The following is a 25,607-nucleotide window of genomic DNA, read 5'->3' as shown; positions in this document are numbered from 1 at the left end:
TATCGTAACCGGTTGTACGCGGCAAAACGTAACCGATGGAAAAAGAAGTAAGAAAAAGAAAGAAATGCTGCGAAGTTCGAACGCACATTGCACTCTGACGATCGCGCTAATCGGCATGGTGAGAGTAATATCCATTAGTAGTTCCCTACAATTCAAAGGCAACCGACAATCTCTCGACGCTTTTATTCTCGCGAAAAAATTTACGCCTTTACATACCGTGCAATTATCTACTTACGGGCATTACACTTGCAACCGGCAACACTTGCATCTACTTGCCAACTGTAATTACACGGCTAAAAGGCAATTCGCCGCTAAGAGGCGACGCGCAGCAGCGTTTTACGGGTAATTAACATTCGTCTCTCAATCGGGATTGTCAATCGTCGTTTGACGCGAAATGCGAAACTGGCCTCTCGTCTCCCGAACGGAGGACGCAATATGTACCCCGATGGTTTGCACTCGCGTGATTTCCAGGAAACCCATCGCCGCGCTGTTATCGAGGCGAATTGGCGCTCGTAAATCCTGGCACTTACCATTACCGTTACCGCGCTCGACGAAAGCGCAGAGTACCATAGACCCGCAATCTCTGCCCTTGAAGCGCAGAAATAATCGGCGTAACCCGTACGAACTTGGCGCCCTAGATGGCCTAGAAGAGTCAGTCAGAGTTTGAAGAATATTCTCTCGGGGACGGGGAACCGGTCAATCTATTATAGTTTATTATAATTTAGTTATATCGCTGAGAATTCATTGGGATTCTTAGCCATGAAGACATTTGGCGGGACGTCTCAGCAATAACGTGCTCTTCATATTGAAGCCTCATCGCTCCAATCTACGTCGCCATCGCGGCGCCTGGCGGAAAACCTTGAAGTATTGGCAAACAAAGGCCGGCATCACGACTGAGCGAATTAAACCCTTTTCTAATCAGAAGATCTACCTTCCCAGATCTAAATCTCATTATCCCTTAATTTTTGCAGTGTAATTTTATCTATAAGCGATTAGAAAACCTTCAGGCAAATATCCAAATGGAGATTCATTAATTTAAATTTAAATTTGATGACAACGTCTTTATGAGCTACCTAATTATTACAATATTAAAATTTACTATTATAAGATTATAAGATTATAATTAGCACGATATTACGTCAATTGAAGTCAAAAATTTTTTAAACTTCTTATTAATACTTCTTATTAATACACTACACTGAAAAAAAGATTGGCTGAATATGGAACAGCATTTTTAATTGATTACTGTAGTCAATTTTAGCCTATCGAAATCCTACACTGACATTGTGAATAACCTAATCAAAAATTGGCTGCTGCAGCCAATTAAAAATGCTATTCCATATTTTATCATCTAATTTGCTGCAACAGACAATCTTTTCTTTCAGTGTAGTGTCAATAATATCGATGTTGAATAAATACTTCCTACTAAGAAAACTATTATAGTTGACCTGAACAAACCTGATATAGTTGAAAAACAGACACTCGATCGATCGACGATTTGCGAGCTACCCATTGCAACATATGAGAGAATCGATCCGTAGACATAATCGAGCAATCATTTTCAAGATGATTTACGAGATCGCATAGCTGCACCAAGTTGCGGTTGGTTTGCTCGCTGAGCGTATATTATCATAGCTCGCTTAAGCAAAATCTCTTGCCTATGTCTTATGTCATAATAAATAACATTATAAAATATAACCCTTTTGTATTAATTCAACTTCTGTATAAATATAACTTTTCATTCAAAACACACACTATTATTTTGAAAAAAAAAGCTATTAAAAACTGTTACTTAAACAGTGTGACAATTTTAATTTCTTTGCGACATTTTCTAAAATCTAAATAAATTTAAAAAGGATAATTATAATAAAATGATAAAGAAAATGTAGCTTTCATTAAAAATATGTCACCATTATATAATGAATGGTTCAATAGTATTTTACGCAACTTATTGTTACTTTGAATGATAGAATACTATAGGATATACATAATGACTATCTAAATATACACAGCGTTATACAACGTATTCCTGATGTATTAAGATTATATCTCCGTGATACGATTAAGGCTATTACGTATTACCGTTCTCTTTTTGGATTCAAACTCCATTCTAAAGTCGATTCCGGCTGGTAAAAGTATTACTGTCATTATGCAGTCCGCAGGATACGTATCATAAAATATAACGGTGACGGCAGACAGCGATGTTGCATGTAATTTTAGCTCGCGCTGTGTTGTAAATGGTGAGATTCGGTATTACGACTTTATAAAAAACAAAGTATCTGAAATACACTTTTATATGGATACATAAAAATATTGGACTTTCACATGTAACTTCGATCTGCATCATATCGCAAAGATAAATAAATGATATGAGAATCGTTTAAAACATCATGATTTATATTTATGCTTTATGATTTCTAAGTTTTTATAGATATATACATTGAATGTGAATGTGTGTGTGTGTGTGTGTGTGTGTGTGTGTGTGTGTGTGTGTGTGTGTGTGTGTGTGTGTATTAATTCTGAACAAGCTCTCTACGCAATGCGGTCATCTTCAAATGCATGCACGATCGAGATATTGATTTTTACACTCGCGATGACAACAACGTCGCGCTATAAAATCATAATGTCACAGTGACTTTCCCAACGACGACAGAACGCGGGCTTTACGAGCGAACGATTTGCCACCGCGGCGATGATGACCGTGACGACGGCTGGAGTTAAAGTACAGGACACGATGGCGTTCTATCCGTTTGAACCTCATGCGAAAGGTTCAAGGCGACGAGCATTGGAACCTGCTGAACGCACTAACCATGCCGCTCACTCGTCTTACCACGGGCGGACGATCCTCTCGAGCCGTGTGGAGTTCAACGCGTACCGATTGCAGGGAAGGCGCGTGTGCTGCATACGCGCGTCCCGGTGCTGGAGGTTAGATAACGGTGTAGCAGCCAGGTAGCAGACACGAAGACGACCTAACCCGCAGGGCTGAAGAGAGCGGGAGGATGGCTGAGTAGAGAAGTGGAGAGAAGAGACGGAAGAATCGCGCGCGATTCCAGAAAGAGAGAGACGTGTCGACGTTGTACGTCATTTCAGACGCGCGCGCACACATAATAGCCTGAGAACAAAGATGATATGGAGGAATATAGGAGAAAGAAGGCATTTCGTCAGCCTTCTGCATCATCTCCGCCTAGCCCAGATTTCGAATCCCTTTTCATAGCGGTCGGGCCCGCCAATCATGACCGGTCTCGCTTAAACCCAAACTACCCAAGTTCTGTAATCATCGATCCTTCGTGAGAGTATGACGAGTCGAGATGAAAGAAGGAAAGAGAGGCACCGCGTTCCCGAGATAACGCTCGTCTCGCGAGAAACTCGCCGGGGTTTCTCGTCGCTGATATCTAGCGGAGAAATGCGGGACATCGATCTTCCTCTAGATCTACTGCGACCGCGGGAGAAGGAGGAAGGGAGAAAGCGAAAGCACCCAGGCAATCGCCGTCGGAAGTTTCTCGCCGGGGGAGAATTCCGGAGTGGCAGATGAAATCGAGACGATCGACCCGGGTTAACCCGACGTGACGAAAAGTATCGAGGTGTGCGAGTTGTATTCGAGTGTCGCGCGAACGGATGGCGCCCAATTAAATAGAGAAAGACGAACGTGACACTGCGGGAGATTTCCGCAGAGTCTGGCCACCGTCAGATCTCGTGCAGGCATATATACTCTCTAATGCTTTTCTAACGACCATCCGTGTCGTTATGATGGGACCGTGTGCCGGTCTTTTCGTTCTTAGTGAGGCGGAGAGATAACTCGGCACAAATCCGATTCACGAAGTAACGGAGTACAATCTCTCGGCCATCTCTTGCTGCACGACTTTGATGAAACTCGACGCCACGTAGTCGCGTTGTTCGACCGGGTTGGAGCTCGCGCGTAAACTTCTTTATTTAATAAAACACGAAGTTCCCCGTCAAACTCGTACATCGAGATATTCGAGCGGCGTGGATGTAAATCGAGAAGCGGGTGAAAAGAGAAGGATCGTTGCTCAGGACCTTCAAATATGAGTTCATCGTTACTAAGGACCACCTGGCAACAAGAAGTTACATACATTCCACAGGATTCCTGCGTCTTCAAGCAGAAAGATACTGCAGCTGCTTTCTGAGAAAAAGGAGAAGCAACTATCAAACATACACACACACACACACACACACACACACACACACACACACACATATATATATATATATATATATATGATTAAGTAATAATAATTGCTATACGAACATTTCACACGATAATGAAACGAATATCGTAATTCTACATATAACATTGATACTAATCTTTAGAATTTATTGCCAGTATCCGTTTTAAAGATGACATTATGCGTTGTACGCGTTTCAGCGAGATACGAGGCGAGGATAAATTCTCGCCTCGTATCTCGCAAGGAATTACACACGATAATTATAAAGGCAATTCGAGGTAATGTCCTCGTCACTCGTGATATGATTTATTTCGCGTTTACGCTTTAGCATCGGTGCGGCAACCGACATTTATCGGCCGTAATGGCGAGTGCTGGTCGAGGAATGAAATCATCGCTCGAAATTGGACTAGTCCTTTGTTGCCCAACCGAAAAGGGCTGCATTCTCATCGGTCGGCTTGCCGGAACGCCATTGCCACATTGCGCTGCGCAGGTCGGCAATAAATTATGAAGATTGATGTTTCGCAAATCAAAGCCAGTCTCTCTCGCGAAAGCAGCACTTCAAAAACAGTCGCCGAGTGCGAAGAGAGAAATATGAGAGTTAAGCGGTGGTGAATATCGGATGATCTTTCAAAGAAATCGTCTCACCACTTACAACGACCTCATAGTTTTCTATGGATTAGGATTTTACGTGTCGCGATCTTGAAATCGACCGTAGCGAAATCCATTCATCCGCTCGGTACAACTCAGCTCGGCTCTTCGTGCAAGTTTTACGATGTCGTGTCGATTTGCAGATCTCTCGGCGTGGTTGACCCGTTTCTTCGTCAGTCGGTCGGTGCGGCTAAGCGACTTTTAAGGTCTTCAGAAAGGCTGCTTCGCCTTTACACTTAAGAGTTTACGGTTCACACGACCCCGATGCCGCCGATCTTAGAGGCCATCACGACGATTTGCATGGTTCTGATGCCGCTTGCCAGGCGTGTCGTTTTGACTTCGGGACCGGCAGGTACGCGTTTTCCTACCGTTCATCGACAATCGACGGGAAGCGAGTAATTGACTTCAAGGTAACGTCGAGTTGATGTTAACGCGAAAAACGGCGCACCCCGAATCACGTCGCTGTTATGATTGAAAACCGAGAAGCGACCGCGAATATCTTCCAGCTGTGGCTTGAACATCAAGTCAACCCATCGAGACGGATGACATTAAGTACATTTGTGGTACATGTACCTTCCCTGTTGAGATGTCACGTCGAGAGGCGAACTCTGACATTTCTGACATCACGAGAATTTTATTTGAGAACGCGCGAGTAAAATGTAAGATTATTTATTTATGATTAACAGATCAAGCAATCTCTAATTGCCATAGCAAAGGTTAAAGAAAAGATTATCTATTTAAAAAATCGTGCACAATACATATTAATTCAATTGTTAGTAAAAAAATGATAATATTTAGATTTAATTTATATTAAGATGTTTCTATAATAACATTAATTAAATTTAATTGTCACTGATTTGACTATCTTTTTATTAAAAATAATACTTAAAAAAAGTTTGAGAATCAACTGAACTTCAATAAATTTGATATCTATTAGAATGGAACACAAATGTTGAAATTAAACTTGTAAAATCTAATATATCGATTAATTAATTTCTGAATAACGTTTCTAAATAATAAATTTATTACTAATATTCAACATAAAATTATAGAAATGTAAATTGTGATATATACGTGTTATTACAATTGAATTGTTAATTGAATTCTATGATTGTGATCGCAAAACAGACAAATTCGCAAAAATAACGGGCATAAATATTGAGAATACCTGAAGGGAGAGAAAGGTAAAGATGAAATGGCATAAGGCGAGTCGATCATGAGGTCGATTATCGCAGTAACGGCACTTCTTACAATAATTGACGGATCGTGCAGCGTTTCGGCCCAGAGCAAAATTGCCAGGTACAGCCTGGGACTACAATATGCGTGCCTTATGCACAGATACGTCCATCATCTTAATTGCGAAAGATACACATCTTAATTCGGATCAAGGACAATCATGTTACAGGCTCACGCCTCGAGCAACTGATACGACAATTTATTGTTTATGGCTGGCAGCGATCAGACTTGTTGCGGCAGCGCGCGTGAACAATGAGCACTTAGAAACTCTACGACAATTTAACTATTGACCCGCGGTATAAATGTTAACTGTATCCGCGACGAAGTCATTCAAGTAATCGTTTGGAGTCTGACGTCTATCGCCGTCATATCTATCCGAAATAAATTATTTATATACATCATAACTCATGTAGACTGACAGAACCATAAGCGATCGCTCGTGGTTGCAAGTAGCACCTGCACTTAAATTACCCTTTTACTGGCCAATCTACCGCGGGTAGGTAGCTACTGTGATGTAAGTGGATGCAAAGACGCAACGACGCATGATCATCCTCGATATACGATCCCGGGATTAAGCGCGCCTTATTTTTCCTACAAAAATCACCGATTAACTGTAAAACGGCGGGTAGGTAAATGAACGCACGCGGACACGAGCGTGCTCCGCGGGAGCGCTCCGTATGCTCGAGGGCACCGCCGCAACACACCCACTCCTCTCATCCGCTAATGGAATTACCTGTTCGAGTTTACAGAAACCCATAAGCGGGGTTTGTGTGTCCTAAGAACACAGAGCGTGTGAATATATATGGCGCGCGCGCGCTTTGTATATGCGCTGTGTATATGCGTACGTTCACGTTGGACGCGAGCTTGCATACGGGTTCACACGCGTGTAGGTGTACATGCGATGAAACAGACGCAAGTGGAAATTATCAGCGCCTTTGCCTTCCATCGCCCGAGGCGAGCGACGACCTCCGCGCGATCCTCCCACCTTCCGTGCGCGCGAGCATTTTCCACTTGGACTTAGCCGTATTACATTGAGGCTTCAATTCCATTTAGACGATGTTACACGCGACTGATTCCGTATCGTGCATGTTACATCATAGAACGAGACGTGTCGAATTGATATAAGCTCACGTGCCTGTATGATTAGAATATTGTTCATTGATCGTTACGCCGGAAAGGCGTTCAACCGCGGAAGATTGCGTAACTTCTTATAATAGCTAATTATCGTCGTACACAGAGAAGGTATGTCTAGACGCTGATATTTCTCCTGAAGTATTACGGCGTATGTTATTAATGATGCCATGCGATACATCCGAATGACATTCCTACGCCGCTGAGCATCCGAAAGCATCCGTTCATTACGACGCGAGCGCATAATTAGATGGAGAAAAAATCTGTTGGCTCGTAATTGCTCGGACAATTACGGCAGCCCATGCCGCGCCTTTTCATCGCTAATCGTCGGTTTAAACACAAATCTACCGAGTTTTATCCGGTCTAGCGGTACAGCACCGAGAGGAAGTGGCCAAGTTGCTCTGTACGTTGGATGACTGCACAACTTTGAGTATTTCGCGATTTCTCATCCCTGGGTTCCTCTTCCCAGGTAATAGTAACTCTCACATCTCCAATTCATTCGATCATGTCCAATCTATTCGACGCGATCTATTCGATCCATATAGAATCGAATCACGCTGCACGACTTGTGTCCAAGATTGATGACTAGACTTTCAACTTTTTTCATTTCGCGCGTCTAATTCCTCAAACCACAACGGATCAATAAGTGGTGAAGATACATTTGCATCCATGCTACTTGTGCCTACGCGTATACGATCATTTGTCAGAGCGTGCGGTTGACCGGAAATCGCCATATTATCGTTCGTGCTAGACAGAAAACTCATTTCCATGAGACGATATCCTTCCATACCTACATACTCTCAGACATTTGGACTGCATCCGACGCGGAAGAGTCGAGACGGCTGAACGTCAAACAATACTCGGTCCGTGAATGTATTTGCTTTTGTCGTTTAATGGTGGCTTCGACCAGGAGCAGTAAGAAAGAAAGATGAGAACCTGGGACAAGAAAGATGTACCGTGGGAGCCAACGGCCTCGTTTCATGGTTTCTGCCCCGTGAAAGTGATCCGATATTATAACGAAAACACGCTATTAGATCCTACGTTGCTATTCGAGATCCACTCGAGATCGTGAACTGATGGATCGCGGTCATTTGTTCGGCACGACTACGTTGTCCCGTGTTTGTCGCTCGTCCGTTCAGGCCGTTACGCAATCACGATTCGCGTCAAAGGTCAATACTTAAGATATTTCATCTTGAAGCTCTGACAAAGGCGCGATCGAAATGTCGTGGAGAAACTTGACGAAGGAAAAAACGCGCTATTCTTTAGGGGACATGATTAACGTGATTTAATGTTTCCTTTTTTCTTTTAAGTTTTATTCATAATGCACGTAAGAAAGAAATATTTTAGAAACGTTACTTATTCCAAACATTCCAAAGCATTCATAATATTTTGATAAATTTTTTTTGCACATTAGAACGAACTTTACATCAATGTTAATCCTCAACTACAACTATGAAAAATACACTTAAGTTCTAAAGAATCTTATTTGAAGTACAGAATGCAAATGAACCTTAAGATAATTAATGTAGAAACATTCAAAATATATTTTATCTATAAAATCTTCATAATATCAATCATGCAGATTGTATATCATCTACAAATTTTCGTTTAGATCCAAATTACTCGTTGCTATAGTTAAGAGTTAATAAAGATGATACTCTCAATTTCTAATTCATTCAAAAATAAGCGTAATACAGGCAAAAAGTCATCAGAATTTAAAGATATTAGATATGTTTAATTAAATATATCTAAGATATCTAAGATTTCTCGGGATTAGCAATAGAGATTCCACAAGTAATTAAGTCTCTTCTTGATTACTGTGCATGATAGAGTGCGTTTCACCTGCGGCAGGATCGTTGAAGAAAGGAATAATCAATGATGCTGGTCCGTTGTCATTCAATAAAACACCCGCTTGTCTTTACCGTTAAATCGTCAAAGCGGTTTCCACAGTTTCTCGGTAAATAATCCGATCTGTGCGAGTGCTTCGGTCATAGAACGCAAAGTTACGCAGAGTGCGGCCCTCGAGGCGGCTTTCGCGCCAATGGGGCAATGAATCATCTGGTAACGCAGCCTGTCTCGTCATTACTTTCCTCACTGATCGGTTCAAAGACAGGCTCGTTCATAAGGTCAAAAGCATTTTCGCATCCAAGACTCGTTATCGAGAGAGTTCCCAGGAATGATGCTCCTTATTCGAGCAATTCGATCAAGAGCTCTCGGCAACAAATGGCCATCTTCGATAATCGCGAGGGAGGACCGCGTGTTTCTATCGCGATATACCTTGTTGCGGCTCGTTTCACAATCAACATGATATCGTTCTTGGTTGGGCATTACGACAGATGACGATGACTTTGCGCGGACAATGTTGCGAGAGCAGCTGCCCGGTGCAATGTGTCTGTCCAGTCGCGACCACACACGTACTCTCCCTTTCCACCGTGAAATCAAAGCCAGTGAACGTGCTCATTCCGTGAGATTCCAGCGGGGCACTCTCGCGCGATCACGTAACCCCGCGATTGCTATCGATAGATTCCTCAGGAATCTCGCGGTCGTAACTTCGCGAGCGGCGAGCAGACGAGCATGATGATGATATACGCGTAAGAAATTTGTTCCTTGACGTGCGCGTCTTAAGTTTGTGAAAAAGATGAGTATCGTCTTGCGGTATCGATGACTCGCTCGATTTGCGAGATATCAGATGATGAGCGACGAAATCGAAGTGGTCTACATCTCGCACGATGCGAATATTCTGAATAGCGAGCACTTTTGAAACGTGTAATCGTGTCGATGAGCATGAGAAATTATAAATTACAATAGCAATCTGTGCTTAATTGCCGAAGGATCATTAATCTACGAATGCCATGACAGGTTGTAACGTTGTGCGAAGAAAAGGAAATGTGAATACGGCTAAACTACAGCGGATTGCAATGTGGTTACTGAAATAAATTGTTATAGAGATGCACGTGCGCTACCTACTTCTATACAAAGGAAGGCTTAATAATCTTGATAGTCTAACGAGCAGCGGTAGATTTAAACGCCTAAATCAATTTCGCGCCTTTGAATAGATACGCGTATCTGCGATATATCGTAGATATGCGAAATCAGTTATCGCACGATTCTACCGTATTTCCCTTTCGTCGCGTGCGAAATTTCACACCTCGTTTATCATGCACGATAGCACGCGAGATACGACAGATTAATCTCAACGAGATTTTTTTTTAACAGTTAAACGAACGCTCGTGGTTTCTGAAAGCATGACTAACAAAGTAAATCTCGTTTCGTGTCTTATTAATATGCAGAGCGTCTTTTTTAAGTTCAGTGTTACTGTTGCCCGTTGAAGAGTCGTTGCTTCGAGAAATGTCCCAAATATTCCAAGATAAAATTTGCGGCTAGCAAAAAGGAGAGAAAGAGAAAAAAAGTCTGAAAGGCAAGACTCGCAGCCAAGGGCAGCCAAGTGGGTCCGCCTCTGCGTTTCTCTCGATTCTTTTCTTTCTTCTCCGACAATATCCGATGCGCTGACAAATAAAGCAGAAATTTCGAAGCGAACGTAAACGGGCGTGCTCGTTGTTTTATCCGTCCCGTAATTGATCGCGCGGGAACGCCGCCGCCGCCGCCACCGCCGTAGACCGGGTCGCAGTGATGTCAGCCATCGTGTAGGGCACGCGACTTGCACGAGTATGTGGATAGGCCCTTTCAAGGTCGGCTGCCGACCAGGATTATCCCGTGGAATCCTCGATCACGCGCCTCTTGCTACTTAAAGCGTGTCGGAGCAAAACATCTTTCCTCAGCTCTTGCCATGACTGCATCAAGGTCGACCGGATGGGAGAGCGAACGACTTTAGAAGAATTTACGTTGGTTAGCTCGAAATTGGTCTCCTCTACCAATCTCATTTTCAAATAAATATTATGTATCATTGATAATTTATTTCATCGGCAAAGAGATCATCGAAATAGCTTACATTTAAACTCATCAGATTAGGTCTTTAAAGATACGCTATATTAGAAGTAATAGAAAATATCTATTAGCTGTAATATATAATTATGTCTCCAGTGTTCAAGACATACAATTTCGTGATTCATTAAGCGACGGAATCAAGAATATCATTAAGAATTACTCTTGATATTTCTATTCTCGTCCGATGAATTTGGATAAATGTTATTTGGATAAATATTATACCTGATATAACTTTCTAATTATATCTAATATATGTTAAACATGAACACGTTTACGCGTTATTTTAATTAATAATTCATTCGAGGATATATTAGGATTTCAACGCGGGGAAAACAGTTTTGTTAAAGTATCTGAAAATTTTGTTGAATCATGAAAAAATTGTTTTAAATCATCAAAATAATTATGTAAGAGATTCAAGCATGACAATAATGCTGCAAAAGTTTGACATTTTAATAATCAGTTTGAGTGTTCTTATAATTATTTTTAAAATTATTTTCAAATCTAGCTAAATTTTTCTTCAACAAAACTGTTCTTTCCGTGAAGGTAAATTCACTCGTTAGATCTAAAAGTTGGAGTATACGAAATATACATAGTATTTACAGAACAATGTATTGTTGCTGTGCATTCTGTTGCTGCGAAATGATAACCGTAACTACTAAAATAACGCCGTAAATTCGACGACATGATAATCTTTATCCTCGAACGATTTCCCGAGTTCTGGTGCACAACGAGCTGCGAGCACAAGTGAAACATCGTATATAATAGACATGAGCTCGTTGCTCTTGACAAGGCGCGTTCAGAGCAATGCGCAACCCGATGAGTACTTTGTTATTAATCCCGCAGCTCGCGGCGAGGCACGATTCCGCTTTCGAAACTCAAACTTATCCCATAATTAACGACGGCGGCCGCGGTATTACTTTCGACTGCCCGTCAACCGCGTCACGCTTAGGTTCTTCCATGGTGCTATCCGCATGGTTTTCTCAGAGGAAACATAACCAGGGTTAACGAGATCTCCGGAGCCCTCTTGACTCTCTCACCATGGTGACTCAGAATTCGCGATTGCTCAGTCGGAAGTCGCGAGCGTGTACGAGGCATAATAAGCAGCTATTGTACGTCTTGGTAGCATATGGCATATGCACCAGCGAGTGTAATACAGGGGTAAAACGTGTTTCTTGCGCGAATGAGAAGAAAACGAAAGACGATAACATTGTCGTCGTTGGTCGTATCCTTGCATGACGGCTGTTAACAGTAACCTCACGTACGAAATCTCTGTGCCAGAAAAGGCATCATATTTCATCCGATACCTATTTTCTGGCTCACTTTTTTTCGCACGGACGCGTTCCATGACGTCAAACGTTATTTCATCATGAACGTATGAAAAGACGAAACAATCTGTTGAGATAATCATGCTTCTCGCAAACGTTTCACTGTAAGCCATAAAATCCAGAGATTCATTTTAAGAAGGCGATCTTTGTGCAATTTTAGTTATCGTGTAGCGAAACGTGTTATGAAAAGCAAAACTTGATCTCCTTATTGCAGGCTATTTCTTCAATTTGAACAAAGATAGACGAATAACGAAAAGATAATAGAGAGAAGAACTGTCATTATGTCGTTTGTTTAATCGTTTTCTTTCATCTTGAAACGGCGCGGTTTGATGACAGCATTTAGAGGCACGTAATCGATAGTTTGGACTACTTGCTCAATATTGTGTCGAAACAACAATAAAAATGTTAATAAAAACAGTAAAAGCTTGTTAGATAAAGAACGATTAGATAAATCCACTGTTACGAGAATTCATTTTGATGCTAGAGTGATTTTACTAGAATCGATAGAGAATCGTCAAGTCGCTGAACAACAAAAGATAATAAATCGAACAAGTAAGAGGACGCATTATGACGAAATCGTTACACAAAAAAAATCTGCTCTCCGTCGCAATCCGTCGTAAACGAGTTATCATCCTTATTAACAAGCTCGCGTTTTATGAAATGAACCATCGAGGAAGCGATTAATCTGCTTTTATCCTAGAAGACAATGGAGCCGTTCTAAATTCTTGTCTACCAATACTGTTGACCAGGTCCCACTCGCTGCGGCACTCCAGCTTCTATTAGCCGCCGTTGCACCGGGCACGCTCAAGCGGGAGAGAGAATCTCGTTGCCTATACAAACTGAAAACTGTTGCCGAGCCAGACACGTCACCAGACACAACGTCGCTTGTGAAATGTAACCTACATACTCTAGGAGCACGTTGCACCTAACGCTCAACGGCCAGTTGTATAAGCGTTGTATGCGATATTGCGCCGTTCAATCGATATATAATGCACCGATACAATTCGCGGCGAGAAGCGATTTGCCAATCTTTAAGAGTCGCATATTTCGAATAGGTACGCAGCGTTACACAGCTGCTGAAATTTTCATAGCTATCAAATCAGTCGCGATTAATTTGAATTGAGAAATGTAGATTTTACACAGAAAGAACAATTTTGCTGAAGTATCTAAATTTAGTTAGATACAGATCTGCAAATAATTTTGTAGAACATTAAAATAATTACGGATATTTAAACTGTTAAAACTTTTTGTAGTCTTATTCATTATATTTCAATGCCCTATGTAATTATTTTAATAGTATCTACACTGCAAAAAATAGTAAAAATTACATAAATACTATATGTATAAATTATACAATTATACATTTTGTTGTGCTTTTACAAGAATTAGTACTTTTAATTGTATATATAACTATATCTTTATATTGGAAAATTACAATAACAATAGTATTTATTTAGTATTATTAGGTTTTTGTAAATATATAAATTTTTTTAAATACATTGACGAATTATTTCCGTAAATATTTCTAATAAATATTTCTATTATGTAAACTAAACTTCAATTTTTAATTTACGTTTACAAATTGTTTAATTACTATAAAGAAGAATAATTTTATTTGTAAGTTGTAATTTTACTTATATGTGTAAATATACCTGTTTAATATCGGATCCCAAAATTATAATTGTTGTAATTTTATATGTAACTTTTTACAATGTAATTCAATTTTTAGACACCAGCAAAATCGTTCTTTTCATGTAAGATCATTTATCAATTCAAATAAAAATCAAAGCAAAATCATTTTTTTCGTATATCAGCAAACAAATATAACAAACTACGTAAAATTCCAGATCGTTATGAATTTAAATGTTTAAATGACATAAAACTGAGCCTTTAAATTTCATTATTGAAATATTCTGTGATCGTTTTTATTTATAATAATTATATGATTGCCGCTCTTCTATTTATTTCGCGAAACAATTTGCCGAGCGTTATCAAGTATGCGGCAAGAAAAACGAATATTATGGAGGACAGAAAAGTTTCCTCGAAGAAACTGGTTCTCGCTCTCAAAGCTATGATAGGCGACGCTCGTCGGCGGCGAAGATATTTACGCACGTACGAACCTTCGTAGCACGCAATGATAATTAAAGTCCGGCGCGTATCTGTCGCGCGCCTTAATCATGCGGCGCCGCGTATGATAGACGCACCGCTCCGCATGTTTCCTATCCACATAAGTGCATACTTTCACTGGTCGCACGGCACGTGTTCACTTAATGCAACCAGCGCGTTTGTACCGGCGCAATTATTACTGCGCGGTGGTAATTCCAATCGCGGACTCGATATCGCACGCTGCGAAATCAGGGCCGCGACGGGTGCATCGCGCGCTGCAATATGCTCCAGCCATTACTTCGTTTATCTCCCCGTTGCATTATCCGCTCGTTTGATTCCGTATCGTAGGTTCGATAACCACGTGCACTCGTACCGGCTGTGCCACTTTTGCAAGTCAAATGGATATGTTACGAAATTTTCTATTATACGGTAATTCGATCTTCGCATAATCGCAAATGGCATCGACGATTAAGCACTAATGTACGGGAAACTTTGCTCACATGGGTTCGAATGAGATTTACAAGGCCGACTAGTGCGTGCTTTCGTGCATTCTACCGAGTTCCGATTCGAATCGATCCGCGAATCACGACGGTGCTCGCGCTATAAAGTAAAGAGGAACACGAACGTGCTTTATCAATATTCGTTCATCTCACATACTGAGAGACCGGCGGATCGGAAATGTCGTTGGACTATTCAGATACCATACTCTTTCTACGTAGTCACAAAAGTGGCCGGGAGAGAGGACTTGAAATAGTCTGTTAACTAGCGATGGATTCCTTCGATCGATCGCTGCAAACGGCGCGCTCACACGCGATTCCTTTATATCCATTCGCAGTGCGCACTGTAAGAACATGAAAAACGAGCATAGCCAACGGCATCGAAGACGAATAATCGTTTTCGTTAAATGATCTAATATATAGATATGTACTAGACTTAACGATGGCGCGCGTTAATCTTAGACACGTGTAATAGCGGACATGATTTAGAAAGCGAGGAAGAGTCAGCTCTTCAGGTTGAGAACTTGGCGAAGATGGTTGATAGATTTTATAGATTAAATAATGTTGAACGAGAACCGATGCTAGTCTAGAGATTCCCTTACGTTTCTCGTTTAAATGCACTATTGCGCTTCCGCTTAGGGAGTTTTCCCCGAGAAAACTGATCGACCGATAGGATACCACGAGTATAGCAATTATGAATGCTATTAAGCACGGCTGAAAACTCCGAGCTAATTGATTCCGCCCATGAACGTAAACTTTACCTACGATGCGTGCAATCGTCGGAATCCATCGTATGCCGCGTATTAGCGCGATACTTTGAAATGGAAATTTATAATTGTAGCCTCGAGCAAAAAGAAAGTACATTCGCAATAAGTTAAGCTAACGTAATGCATTTACGGAATCTTTTAATTTTTAATGTATCTTCTTAGTTACGCTAAACGTTACAAAATTTATTTTTAAATATCCTAAAAGAAGAAATATAAGCAGAGAAAAAGAGAGATAAATAGATAGATAGAGCATTCATTACAGTTCTATATTGAAAAAAAAATGTAGTAATTTTAATAAATAATTGTTTGAATAGTACTAATATAGCATTTATTTAAGGAAAATAAATATTTGCTAAATAAAAAATAATAATATAGTTACAAACACATCAAATTAATGGTTCTTATATTAAATAAATATATGCTTATCTTTAATAACTATTCAATTAATAACTATTCAAACAAATTTATTAAAATTTAGTACATTTTTCTCTTAGTGTAGGATAGATCTTCTAAGAACTTATAAACAATAATGCAGCATTGTTGATAACGAAGAAAAAATAAAATAACAAAATTAAATAAGAAAAATAAATCAAAGGAAAAAGTAAAATACAATACAAAAAAATATACAATACTAAAATTTAAATAAAGTAACATGAGAAAGAAAAAAAAAAGATATAAAAATATATAAAATGTAAAATTTTGTGTAGCTAATACAGTAATTGACGGCCTTAAGTTAACAGAATAAGATGATATCAAGAAATATGATGATAAAAACGAAGCAAAAAGTAAGCAAAATGATATTAATTGATGTCTGCATCGATAAGTTATCTTTTGATATCCGTTAATGAATGATTCCTAATATATTATATCAGTTAATATATCTCTAGAAATGCCGAAGTCGTGACGAAAGATTATGACAAACAGCATTACGTCAGTTTTTGTCGTTTTTGCCGATGATATATTTATCTGGAATATCAGACATTGATAACGCTAATTAATCGCAGCATTCATAAATACTGTTCACGCGAGAATGCGAAAGGTGAGTGAAAAGTAGAATACGCGAAGATAGAGATATGATTTAGTTGTGACACGTAAGTGTGAGCACGCAACGGCAGACAGAAATGACACTAGCGCGCACGCACGATCGTAATATCGGTAGACACAAGAGAAAGAGGAAAAAACATAATGCATATGAAGTCGGAAAGAAACGGAGAACAGGCTCGAGCAGAGCGAGACAAAGACACGTCTACAGACGTGCGTACACGGCTGCCGTTCGCGTGTCTACAAGCTTCACGTGAGGAGGTGACAGTGAAAGTCTTGAATCACATTCCGATTCCAAGAGAGTACTATTAATAGTCTTGGAGTACGGCAGACTGGAGGAAACTCAACCGGTAGCTTGCAAATAGTGCATGTTTCTCAAAATAATTTGCACTTTCGGTACTTTCATCAGAAGTTCTGCGTAAACGCAGTTAGAGTCCTATTGAAGAGATGTTTTATTTATATAGTACTACATAAATATCATTATATGTTATAATCGTGGACATTATAGACATTTGTTCAATGATTTCGTCGTCTAAATTACAATTTCATGTTTTAGCTCTTCATCATAAAAAATTCTGCGTAACATATAATTATGTACATTCTATTTATTGAAGAAAGGTTTTATTCATTTATAGGACGTTTTATTCAGTCCGTTTTATTTAGTCCGTTCTTATTTGAAAACCATCTTAAGTAATGCCTTAAGATGTTAATATGATCTTTGATTGATTCATGACATCTTAAGACAACCTCAAACATAAGAATCGGCTATACTGACCATAATATTATATAAATAAGTATTATAATATTATACAATATTATATACACATTATAATCATGAACATTATAAACTTATTCTATGATTTCTCTGGATTGTTTAGATTACAGCTTCATATTTTAGCTCTATATTTCTTTGTTTTTATTACATAACTCTATTTTCTTCAGATTTTATGTCTCATAAATGAAACAAAATATATATATATAATCATACTTATTACTATTATTTACTATCACTACTTATTATCACTTATCATTATTATGAAATTTTGTTAGTTTTGAATCATTACTACAACTGACATGTTGATATAAACATATTTTTGTTAGGAAGGATAACTCACAATATTTCGTAATATATCTGCCGCACGCTTCTTTTATTGCTATTAGCACGTACCTGGAACAGATAAAATTCAAATTATTAATCACTTGTGTAATATTTCATAGATATTCTAAATTGTAAGCTATGTTAATCCAGAAAACGATTCCGGGTTAAATATACGCATATGTAGATGGAAATAATTTATCATATTCGTTAGTAACACGTTCCATAATTTTAGTAGATGCAACTCGTATTAGCAAAAGCTAAACGCTGTGAAAAACGATAGTCCGTTAACTACCTCGCATGGTTACTGACAATCTTCCACATTACTGCGACTTCTTGTCTGCTTCTACGAAAGAAGTGTATAGGCACAACGGTAAATGATAAACGCGAAACAACTTGCGCGTCGGAAATGCGAAATCTGTCAGCTCTATTCAAGAATTAAGTAGCGTTACGTATTTTACTTGATATTCGGTCGAGTCTTTCATAAACGCGGGCAACGAACTCCTCGTGGCCGAGCGAAATCAGGCTGGATTTCGATCAATCAAGGAATGACTTCTTTTAAAATCTTATATGAGCAAACATTTATGGAATTAACTCTTACCGTAATATGTCCGGAGATACTGGTGAATCCGATGGTTCGAGACGTAAACTTAAACATAAATGCTGTAATACCATGTTTAATGACGGAAATAGTCACGTTATATGTATCTGTTGTCACATCTGCGCATGTTTTTTCGAATTTACTTCATTTGCCCTAGATTATACCTTTAACAATTACATTTTAATAATTTTACTAAAATGTTTAATCTGAAAGGTTCGTTTTTATAGTTTTAATCAATAAATATACTTTAATATACAATCACGAAACTAATTGTCATGAAATTAATCCGAAACGAAGCCATTATATCGATTTCTTCAAACTGTTGTTTAAGTGTTAAAAATTTTACATTATAGCATTGATAGTTCATATTTATATATATTTAGATAAATAATTGTAAAACTATTAATATGTAAGTGGGACTAATAATTTTTAACACTCAAACAACAATTTGAAGAAATCAGTTATACAGTATCTGACAATTAATTTCATGACTGTATATTTTTATGTGTCTATATTATGTTTGCCTAAATTTTCACATCATTTATTGTAGAGGAGGAAAACTATGAAATGCATATTTCTTTGACGCACACGACAAGTTGACGCAATAAAATATTCTCGCTTTTGCGCTACGGATTAACCGCTGAGATGAGGTGCTACTTTCCTTGATCGTGTATGATAAACGCAAGGCGGTTTGCGTGCAAATAAACTACATGATGTGCCACTGTCGACATTAAGCGACAACATAAGTAGAGACGATAAGAAGGCTAACGACAAAGGTGCACTGCGGCTTCCCGAACAATGAGGTGACGACGCAGTAGATGCGGCGAACGCGCGCGACGCACGAGCGACAATGAGACCAGCTGCAAGGTCGCACGAAGCCGATGCACCGTGCACTGGATGACTAAACCCTTCTCGAGACTTCACCGTGACCAATGATTCACTAGAGAAACATCCGAGCGGACCGGAAGTCGCGCTCGCGATCGAATGCTAAGCTTTCCTTTTTGATCTCATTTTATTATAAATCAACGTTTTTCACTCTTTTTCAATTCGGCACATAAATACTAAACCAAATTTATTGAGATACATTATTATATAGGTGCGCACACTTTATTGCTCAACATTGCATCTTTTATCAAATACACAGAATTCAGAAATAAAAAATAAAGTTTTAAATAAAGTTTGCATTATTTATTTTATTATTTTTAAAGATTTCACTTCAATAATAATATATTGCTTTGGTTAAAATGAGAAGAAATTTAATATATAATTTAAGTAATTTTTAAAATATTTACTTTGTGCTTTACTATCTATTTTTTAATTTTTTTCACTTTTTTATTTTTCGTAAAATTTTTACACTTGGAAACCCTTTGAGGCACACCATGTCGAACGAAACTCAAAACATAGATCAAATTATGAACTTCACAAACCGATTGGATCACGATTGAACATAATCTTTGGACTTATCACTCGAAGTCTAAATCTAATCGTGCCATGTTTGTTTGGACAACAAGAAACTCATTATGTATAAAGTTCGCGTGATCGAAGCTGTTAAGCAGTTTTCCTGGCAAAAGTGAAACTCTATATCGTTTATGATTATAATGACAAACAAAAACGATCATTATAAACAATTTTGTTTCATGAGAAATTAACTATCCGATGTTCAAATCGTTATTAAAAGCAATTTGCGCATTACAGAGAATGCATGACAGCATTTATTTAATAAGTGCAATATCGTACTATATATAGAACTATATTAATATTTTTCATGTGACGATCAAAACAATTCAAGAGTTAAGTACAAAGTAACATCGTCTAATAACGAATTCGATTGAAAGTACTAATATATGTACATTAAAGACGATGTACAATGATAGTATAAAAGTGAAATTTATTTATTTCAAATATAAAATACAGATTTTGCTTAACAATACAATAACATGTATTGAGGATTTGAAGGTTTTATATATTACTTCATTTTTATATATTAAACACACATCAAATTTGTCGGCGGCTTTAATATGCACCAGTACGTGCTGCAAATTCAATCAAATTTACTATAAAAGATGATCAGGTCGTCGTACTGCACCCGAAATAACACCGAAAACTTGCACAATTTTTCTGATATGTAGCCTCGAGTCCTGACTTGATTGACTCGAAAGCGAGTCGATCGCGTGGGTCGTCGAGAGAGTTCAGTGTCAGATCCGAGACGAGTACTCTCATCTGGCATGCATAAAATACTTTGGTGGCGCCAACGTGTCGGACAGCTCTTGGTCGGTACCTACAAGCCTGCACACACGCTCTCTGGCCATCCTTTCGTCTCCGGCCATCCTTTCGTCTCCGGCCATCTTTTCGTCTCTTTTCCTCCTTGATTCTTGATCGTGCCTCTGCGTAGCCTACTCTCCGCTTTTTCTCTCTTTCTAGTCATCACCGATCCGGAGGCAGGCGAATAAGCTGGCAGGTATGTGCATTTTATGCGCTCATTTATGCCTACGCGTACACTAAAAATAATCCGGTATCGAAGCTAAAGGATAATAAACGCTCGGCTGGCAATGTTACAGGCACTCTTCTCTTCCTCAACTGATCTCTTTCCATATCCCGGATCCTTTCATGCATTCTTCTTCCTTCCCCACAGATCTTATTATTTATTATTTATTATATGGTAAGTTCGGCTTCTCGAGAGGATGTATATTCTTCCATGTGTTATAATTGAGAGAATAATAAATAATTAATGATTAGGATGTAATTTTCCTGCCGGGCTTTTGCAATGCCGTATGAGGGCGAAAAATAAGAGAGATCTTGACTCTTTGATAAGAGGCTGCCTGCGTTAAGTTACCGGCATGTACACTCGTAATTGAAGATTAGATATTAATTGTATTGCTCCTGGCGATTCCTCGTCCTTCGAATACAGACGCGAGAACAATGCACTCTGTGCATAATAATGGAGAACGGTGATTATGCGCGAGTGTATCATGACTACGTTAGACTGTGTATATCACGTTAAGAATAACGAGTCGATCGGGGTATCGTATGGCTTTTATTCGCCGGTCTAACGCCGTTTTGATGTTCTTTCTACGGCAAGCTCTTCATTGTATCGTGCCATGAGACCATAAGAATCGCCGCGTCTACGGTACACGCGCGATTGCACGACTTGCATGCGCGCCGATAATTTAAGAACCAGTCAGCTGCAATTGTGCGATCGTACTTACCAAGATTGTACCCAGTTCATATTACAATTTTCGATGTCGCAAGATAAAATCCGATAAAAGCGCTCGCGCCAACTCTCCCCTACCGTATCCATTCAGATTGCGCGTTCACGCCGCACAGTTACAAATGTCGGAGGAAGAGAAGGGAGGGAGAGGAGGATTTTAATCGATATCAATTATTTTTCGATTTAATTGATACAGCGGAAAATAATTTCGAGCATAAAACATTATGCCTCTACTTTAGTTCGAATTAAAGTCGCATCCGTGGACCGGGGAATGAAGTACATACGTACACTCACGCCTGTGCGCGCTAATGATCGTTGCGCGATAGCGCTCCAGACATACGTACATAGACAGCAGTAAATAAATGGCGCATCGTGCCCTCCGACTCTCCATATCCATACATGCAGAGGGTCTTGTCGATGCTTTCGCCCACGCAACGATCGTGCGCGCATCGTAGCGAATTCCTCACGATGATCGTCTCGGCCATCCCAGCGGCCTTCGACGTGAGGACAACGGATTTTATCGGATGTGGAAAGAAGAGTTCAGGGGTCGTGGTATGCGGCCGCGTAAAAGATACGTTACGAATTGCGTTACGTAACGACGGTACGGAGCAAACGAGTCGTCGGTGAGCGAATTCAGGTAAAATCCGCGATTATTCAACGTTTATACGCATGATTTATCGTCGCAGATCATGCGAAATTTTTTTGTAAATTCATTCCACATCGAAGAAGGAAAGAATGTCGAAGTATCTAAAAATTTGGCTATGTAAATACGCATCTGAAAATAATTTTGTTGGGCTCAAAATAATTATGTACACTAAAAAAAGTATCACGAGTAATACCGCGAAAATGTCATTCAACTTGAACATTTTATATAAATTATTTTGACTATAAACTATTTGACGATTGGAAAGAACGATTTTGTTGAGGATACAGATCTGAAAATAATTTTATTAGATTATTAAAGTAATCATATTAACAAGTATGATGAGTAGTACTGCAAAAAGTTTTGACATTCTATCAGTTTGTTTGAGTATAATTGTTTTGATGGCTCAACAATATTATTTTTAAACCATATTTTCTGTATCCAGTTAAACTTTTTTAAATACTTGAGCAAAAGCATTCTTTCTATGTAAGGAGAATTGGTGTCGTATGCTGAATAGCTTGTTATACGCGATGTTCCTACGCAAAGATACAGCGTGCGTGTCTGTCTCTTCAAGTCAATCAGCATGCGTAAAGAACAACGTGTACACTCGACAACCCGATCGCGGTAAGTACTTTGCACACACACGCATTATCCGTCTTGCATTGTCTTCGGAAGACGATGCAATTTATCGTAATCGGCCGCGACGTGACTGTTTGGTGGGACGTACATCGATGAATGAACGCGTTACCACTCCGTTCGTCTCGCCGTGAAATTACTGGAGTTAGTCATACGTAACATTCTTCCAAACTATAATTTATCCGTTGAATCAAAATTAATAACATGCTGAAGAGAGAGTATCTCGTAATTAAGAGACGAATTATCTCGTCTAGCGAGAGAGCCAAAACACGTTGTCAACGGTCAGATGGAAAGGAGAGAAAGGAAGAAGAAAAAGGAATAGGAGAAAGGAAACGAAGTTGAGAACAGGATACTCTCTCAAGCGAATAAATAAGAGACCACTATCAGCGCAAAGTTGCGGGCGAGGGACGACATTCCAATCCCTGGATACCGAGCAGCGCCTTCACCTCCTATTTTCCACATTCTCCTGCCTTCGCGTCCTCCTCTCCTTGAACTTAGCACTACCTCAAATTACATCGGCAATTTCGACGACGTGCGCAGCGTGTGCAGGCGAACTACGAAAAATTAGCGCGGCTGGATACATGAGCGAAGGACGTGAATTCCATCCCTAATTCCATTCGCTAATAATTGTAGAAAAGGGGAACTTGGAATTTCTACGGATAAGATTTCACCAGAAGAATTAGAGAGAACTTCTTATGTAGAGGAGTTCGCGTTAGACCTCTCGATAAAGCGAGATGATGCTTGATTTTACGCACGGCAATGATACACACGGTATTTAATACGTTATAATAAAACAGTAAACTAGTTCGTTAAATCGTTCGTAAAAATGGTCTACACTATAAAAGAACCAGGCAATGCTTTCCATATAATTCGAAAGCAATGACGGCGAGGAATGCCATCAAGGTCCGCGGATATGTAATCAACTCTCGCGTGTATAACGAAGGATAAAGAAAAGAGGGAGACGTAAACTTCCGAAGGAAGGAAAGATCTTCTCTTTCTAACGCGCGGTAATCTGTGGGAAACTTTCCTTCTCTCGCGCGCTCGTTCACTGATTCGCGTTCTCTTTCAACTAGCCGGATTATATCGCTAGAGAGAGATAACGAGTATGACAAACTTGCATTCAACAGGGACAACGCTTGTCGTGCATTTAAGATACAGCAAGTTCGTTTAATTTCAAACAAAAATATGCGAGGACTGTATGTAAGTCCTCGGCGGAGAGCACGATTTCTCAGACACGAACGTGATGTGTCCTTTTCCCTTTTAGAGAGGATTCTTGTAACCGAAGACTGGCGACATATGAGATTGCGTGCGCGTTTCGTGAAATTCTTAACAAGGAACCGAAAGAGGAAAGCCGAGACTGCCGCAAGAGCGGCGGCCGAGCAACCAAAAGTGCTGCGTCGTCGTCAGCGATGAGATAACCGGCCGGCAGATTAGAGGTCCTCTTACCATGGTGAATTTATCACCAAGATGGGCGTGCAAAAATGCGCTTTGTCGGCGGCATGGATGCGACGAAACGCCGCCAATCTGCTGCAACGACTAGTGTGCGAACAGGTGCTCGCTAGACGCAAATAAAAAGGAGTTTTATTGAATTTCGGTCGATGAGTAATCGAATCGATGTGGCAGATGGTGAGTCGGCTAATGAAAAGATCCGCAAATAGTTACGATTTGATTTAAACATTTTTTCAGACATGCACATTGCTCATCAGACTTTATTGTATCTCGAATGTTTGTACAACGTATATTGGAAAAAGCTGCAGACGTATTTTTTTTATCACTTCACGGTTATAAAAATAGGATATTAATTGAATGATCTCTATATGTTTATATTTTGCATACTAAATACATACAAAATACAACTTTTATGTTTATTTATAAGGAATAGGATTTTACTGTATTTTTAATTTCATTATGATTCAGCTTGTTCTACTTTGCAAACAAACGTAAAGTCAATTTTTGTGTGATTCCAGATTTAAAAAAATGAATGAAATAAAACAAGAGGAAGTTGAATTATAAATAATAAGACTTTAAAATTGGAATAAAGTATCACTGATATGAAACTTACATCATTTGACACACAAAACTTGATTTTCACATTTCTTAAGTGCTCAACCTTGGAAGTCGTTCCGCTAATATTCACAATGCTTATATAACCGCCAGAAAAAAAACGATCGGTTGTAAGAGATATTCACACTCTGGTATGGCCCTCACTAAAATTCTCATCAACATAAAAAAAAGAGAAAGGAACGGTACGTTTCAAGATATACATTACAATATCATTAACCCGGACACAATCGATCGACTACCGCTTACCAAGAGTAAAAAAAAAACGTTTCGTATTTAATGCGTGAAATCTCATTGTTAGTAAGTAATAAAAAATGTTACAATCTTTATTATTTGCGTTTGATAAAATACGTCAGGGCTGCGAGATAATTCGATTCCTGGCATTGGTTAAAAATTTGAAACAATATCTAATATATCTAAGAAATGTATCAATATTTATACGGTAAGTATATCATAATGATATTGTGTGGAGTATCTGTCTC

General features: G+C 39.2%; 1 protein-coding gene across 1 annotated transcript in view; it reads right to left on the bottom strand.

Annotated features, from left to right (window-relative positions):
• The window catches only part of LOC108685970, an 83,472-nt gene extending 75,485 nt beyond the window's left edge, over positions 1-7,987 (bottom strand). Inside the window, exon 1 of the mRNA XM_018190986.1 lies at positions 7,830-7,987. Coding sequence (XP_018046475.1) covers positions 7,830-7,987 — 158 coding nt within the window. The remainder of the gene's footprint in view (positions 1-7,829) is intronic.
• Positions 7,988-25,607: the final 17,620 nt, after the last annotated feature.

Source organism: Atta colombica, unplaced genomic scaffold, assembly GCF_001594045.1.
Source record: "Atta colombica isolate Treedump-2 unplaced genomic scaffold, Acol1.0 scaffold163, whole genome shotgun sequence".
In the NCBI taxonomy this organism is placed as follows: domain Eukaryota; kingdom Metazoa; phylum Arthropoda; class Insecta; order Hymenoptera; family Formicidae; genus Atta; species Atta colombica.
This window is presented reverse-complemented; position numbering and strand designations above follow the sequence as displayed.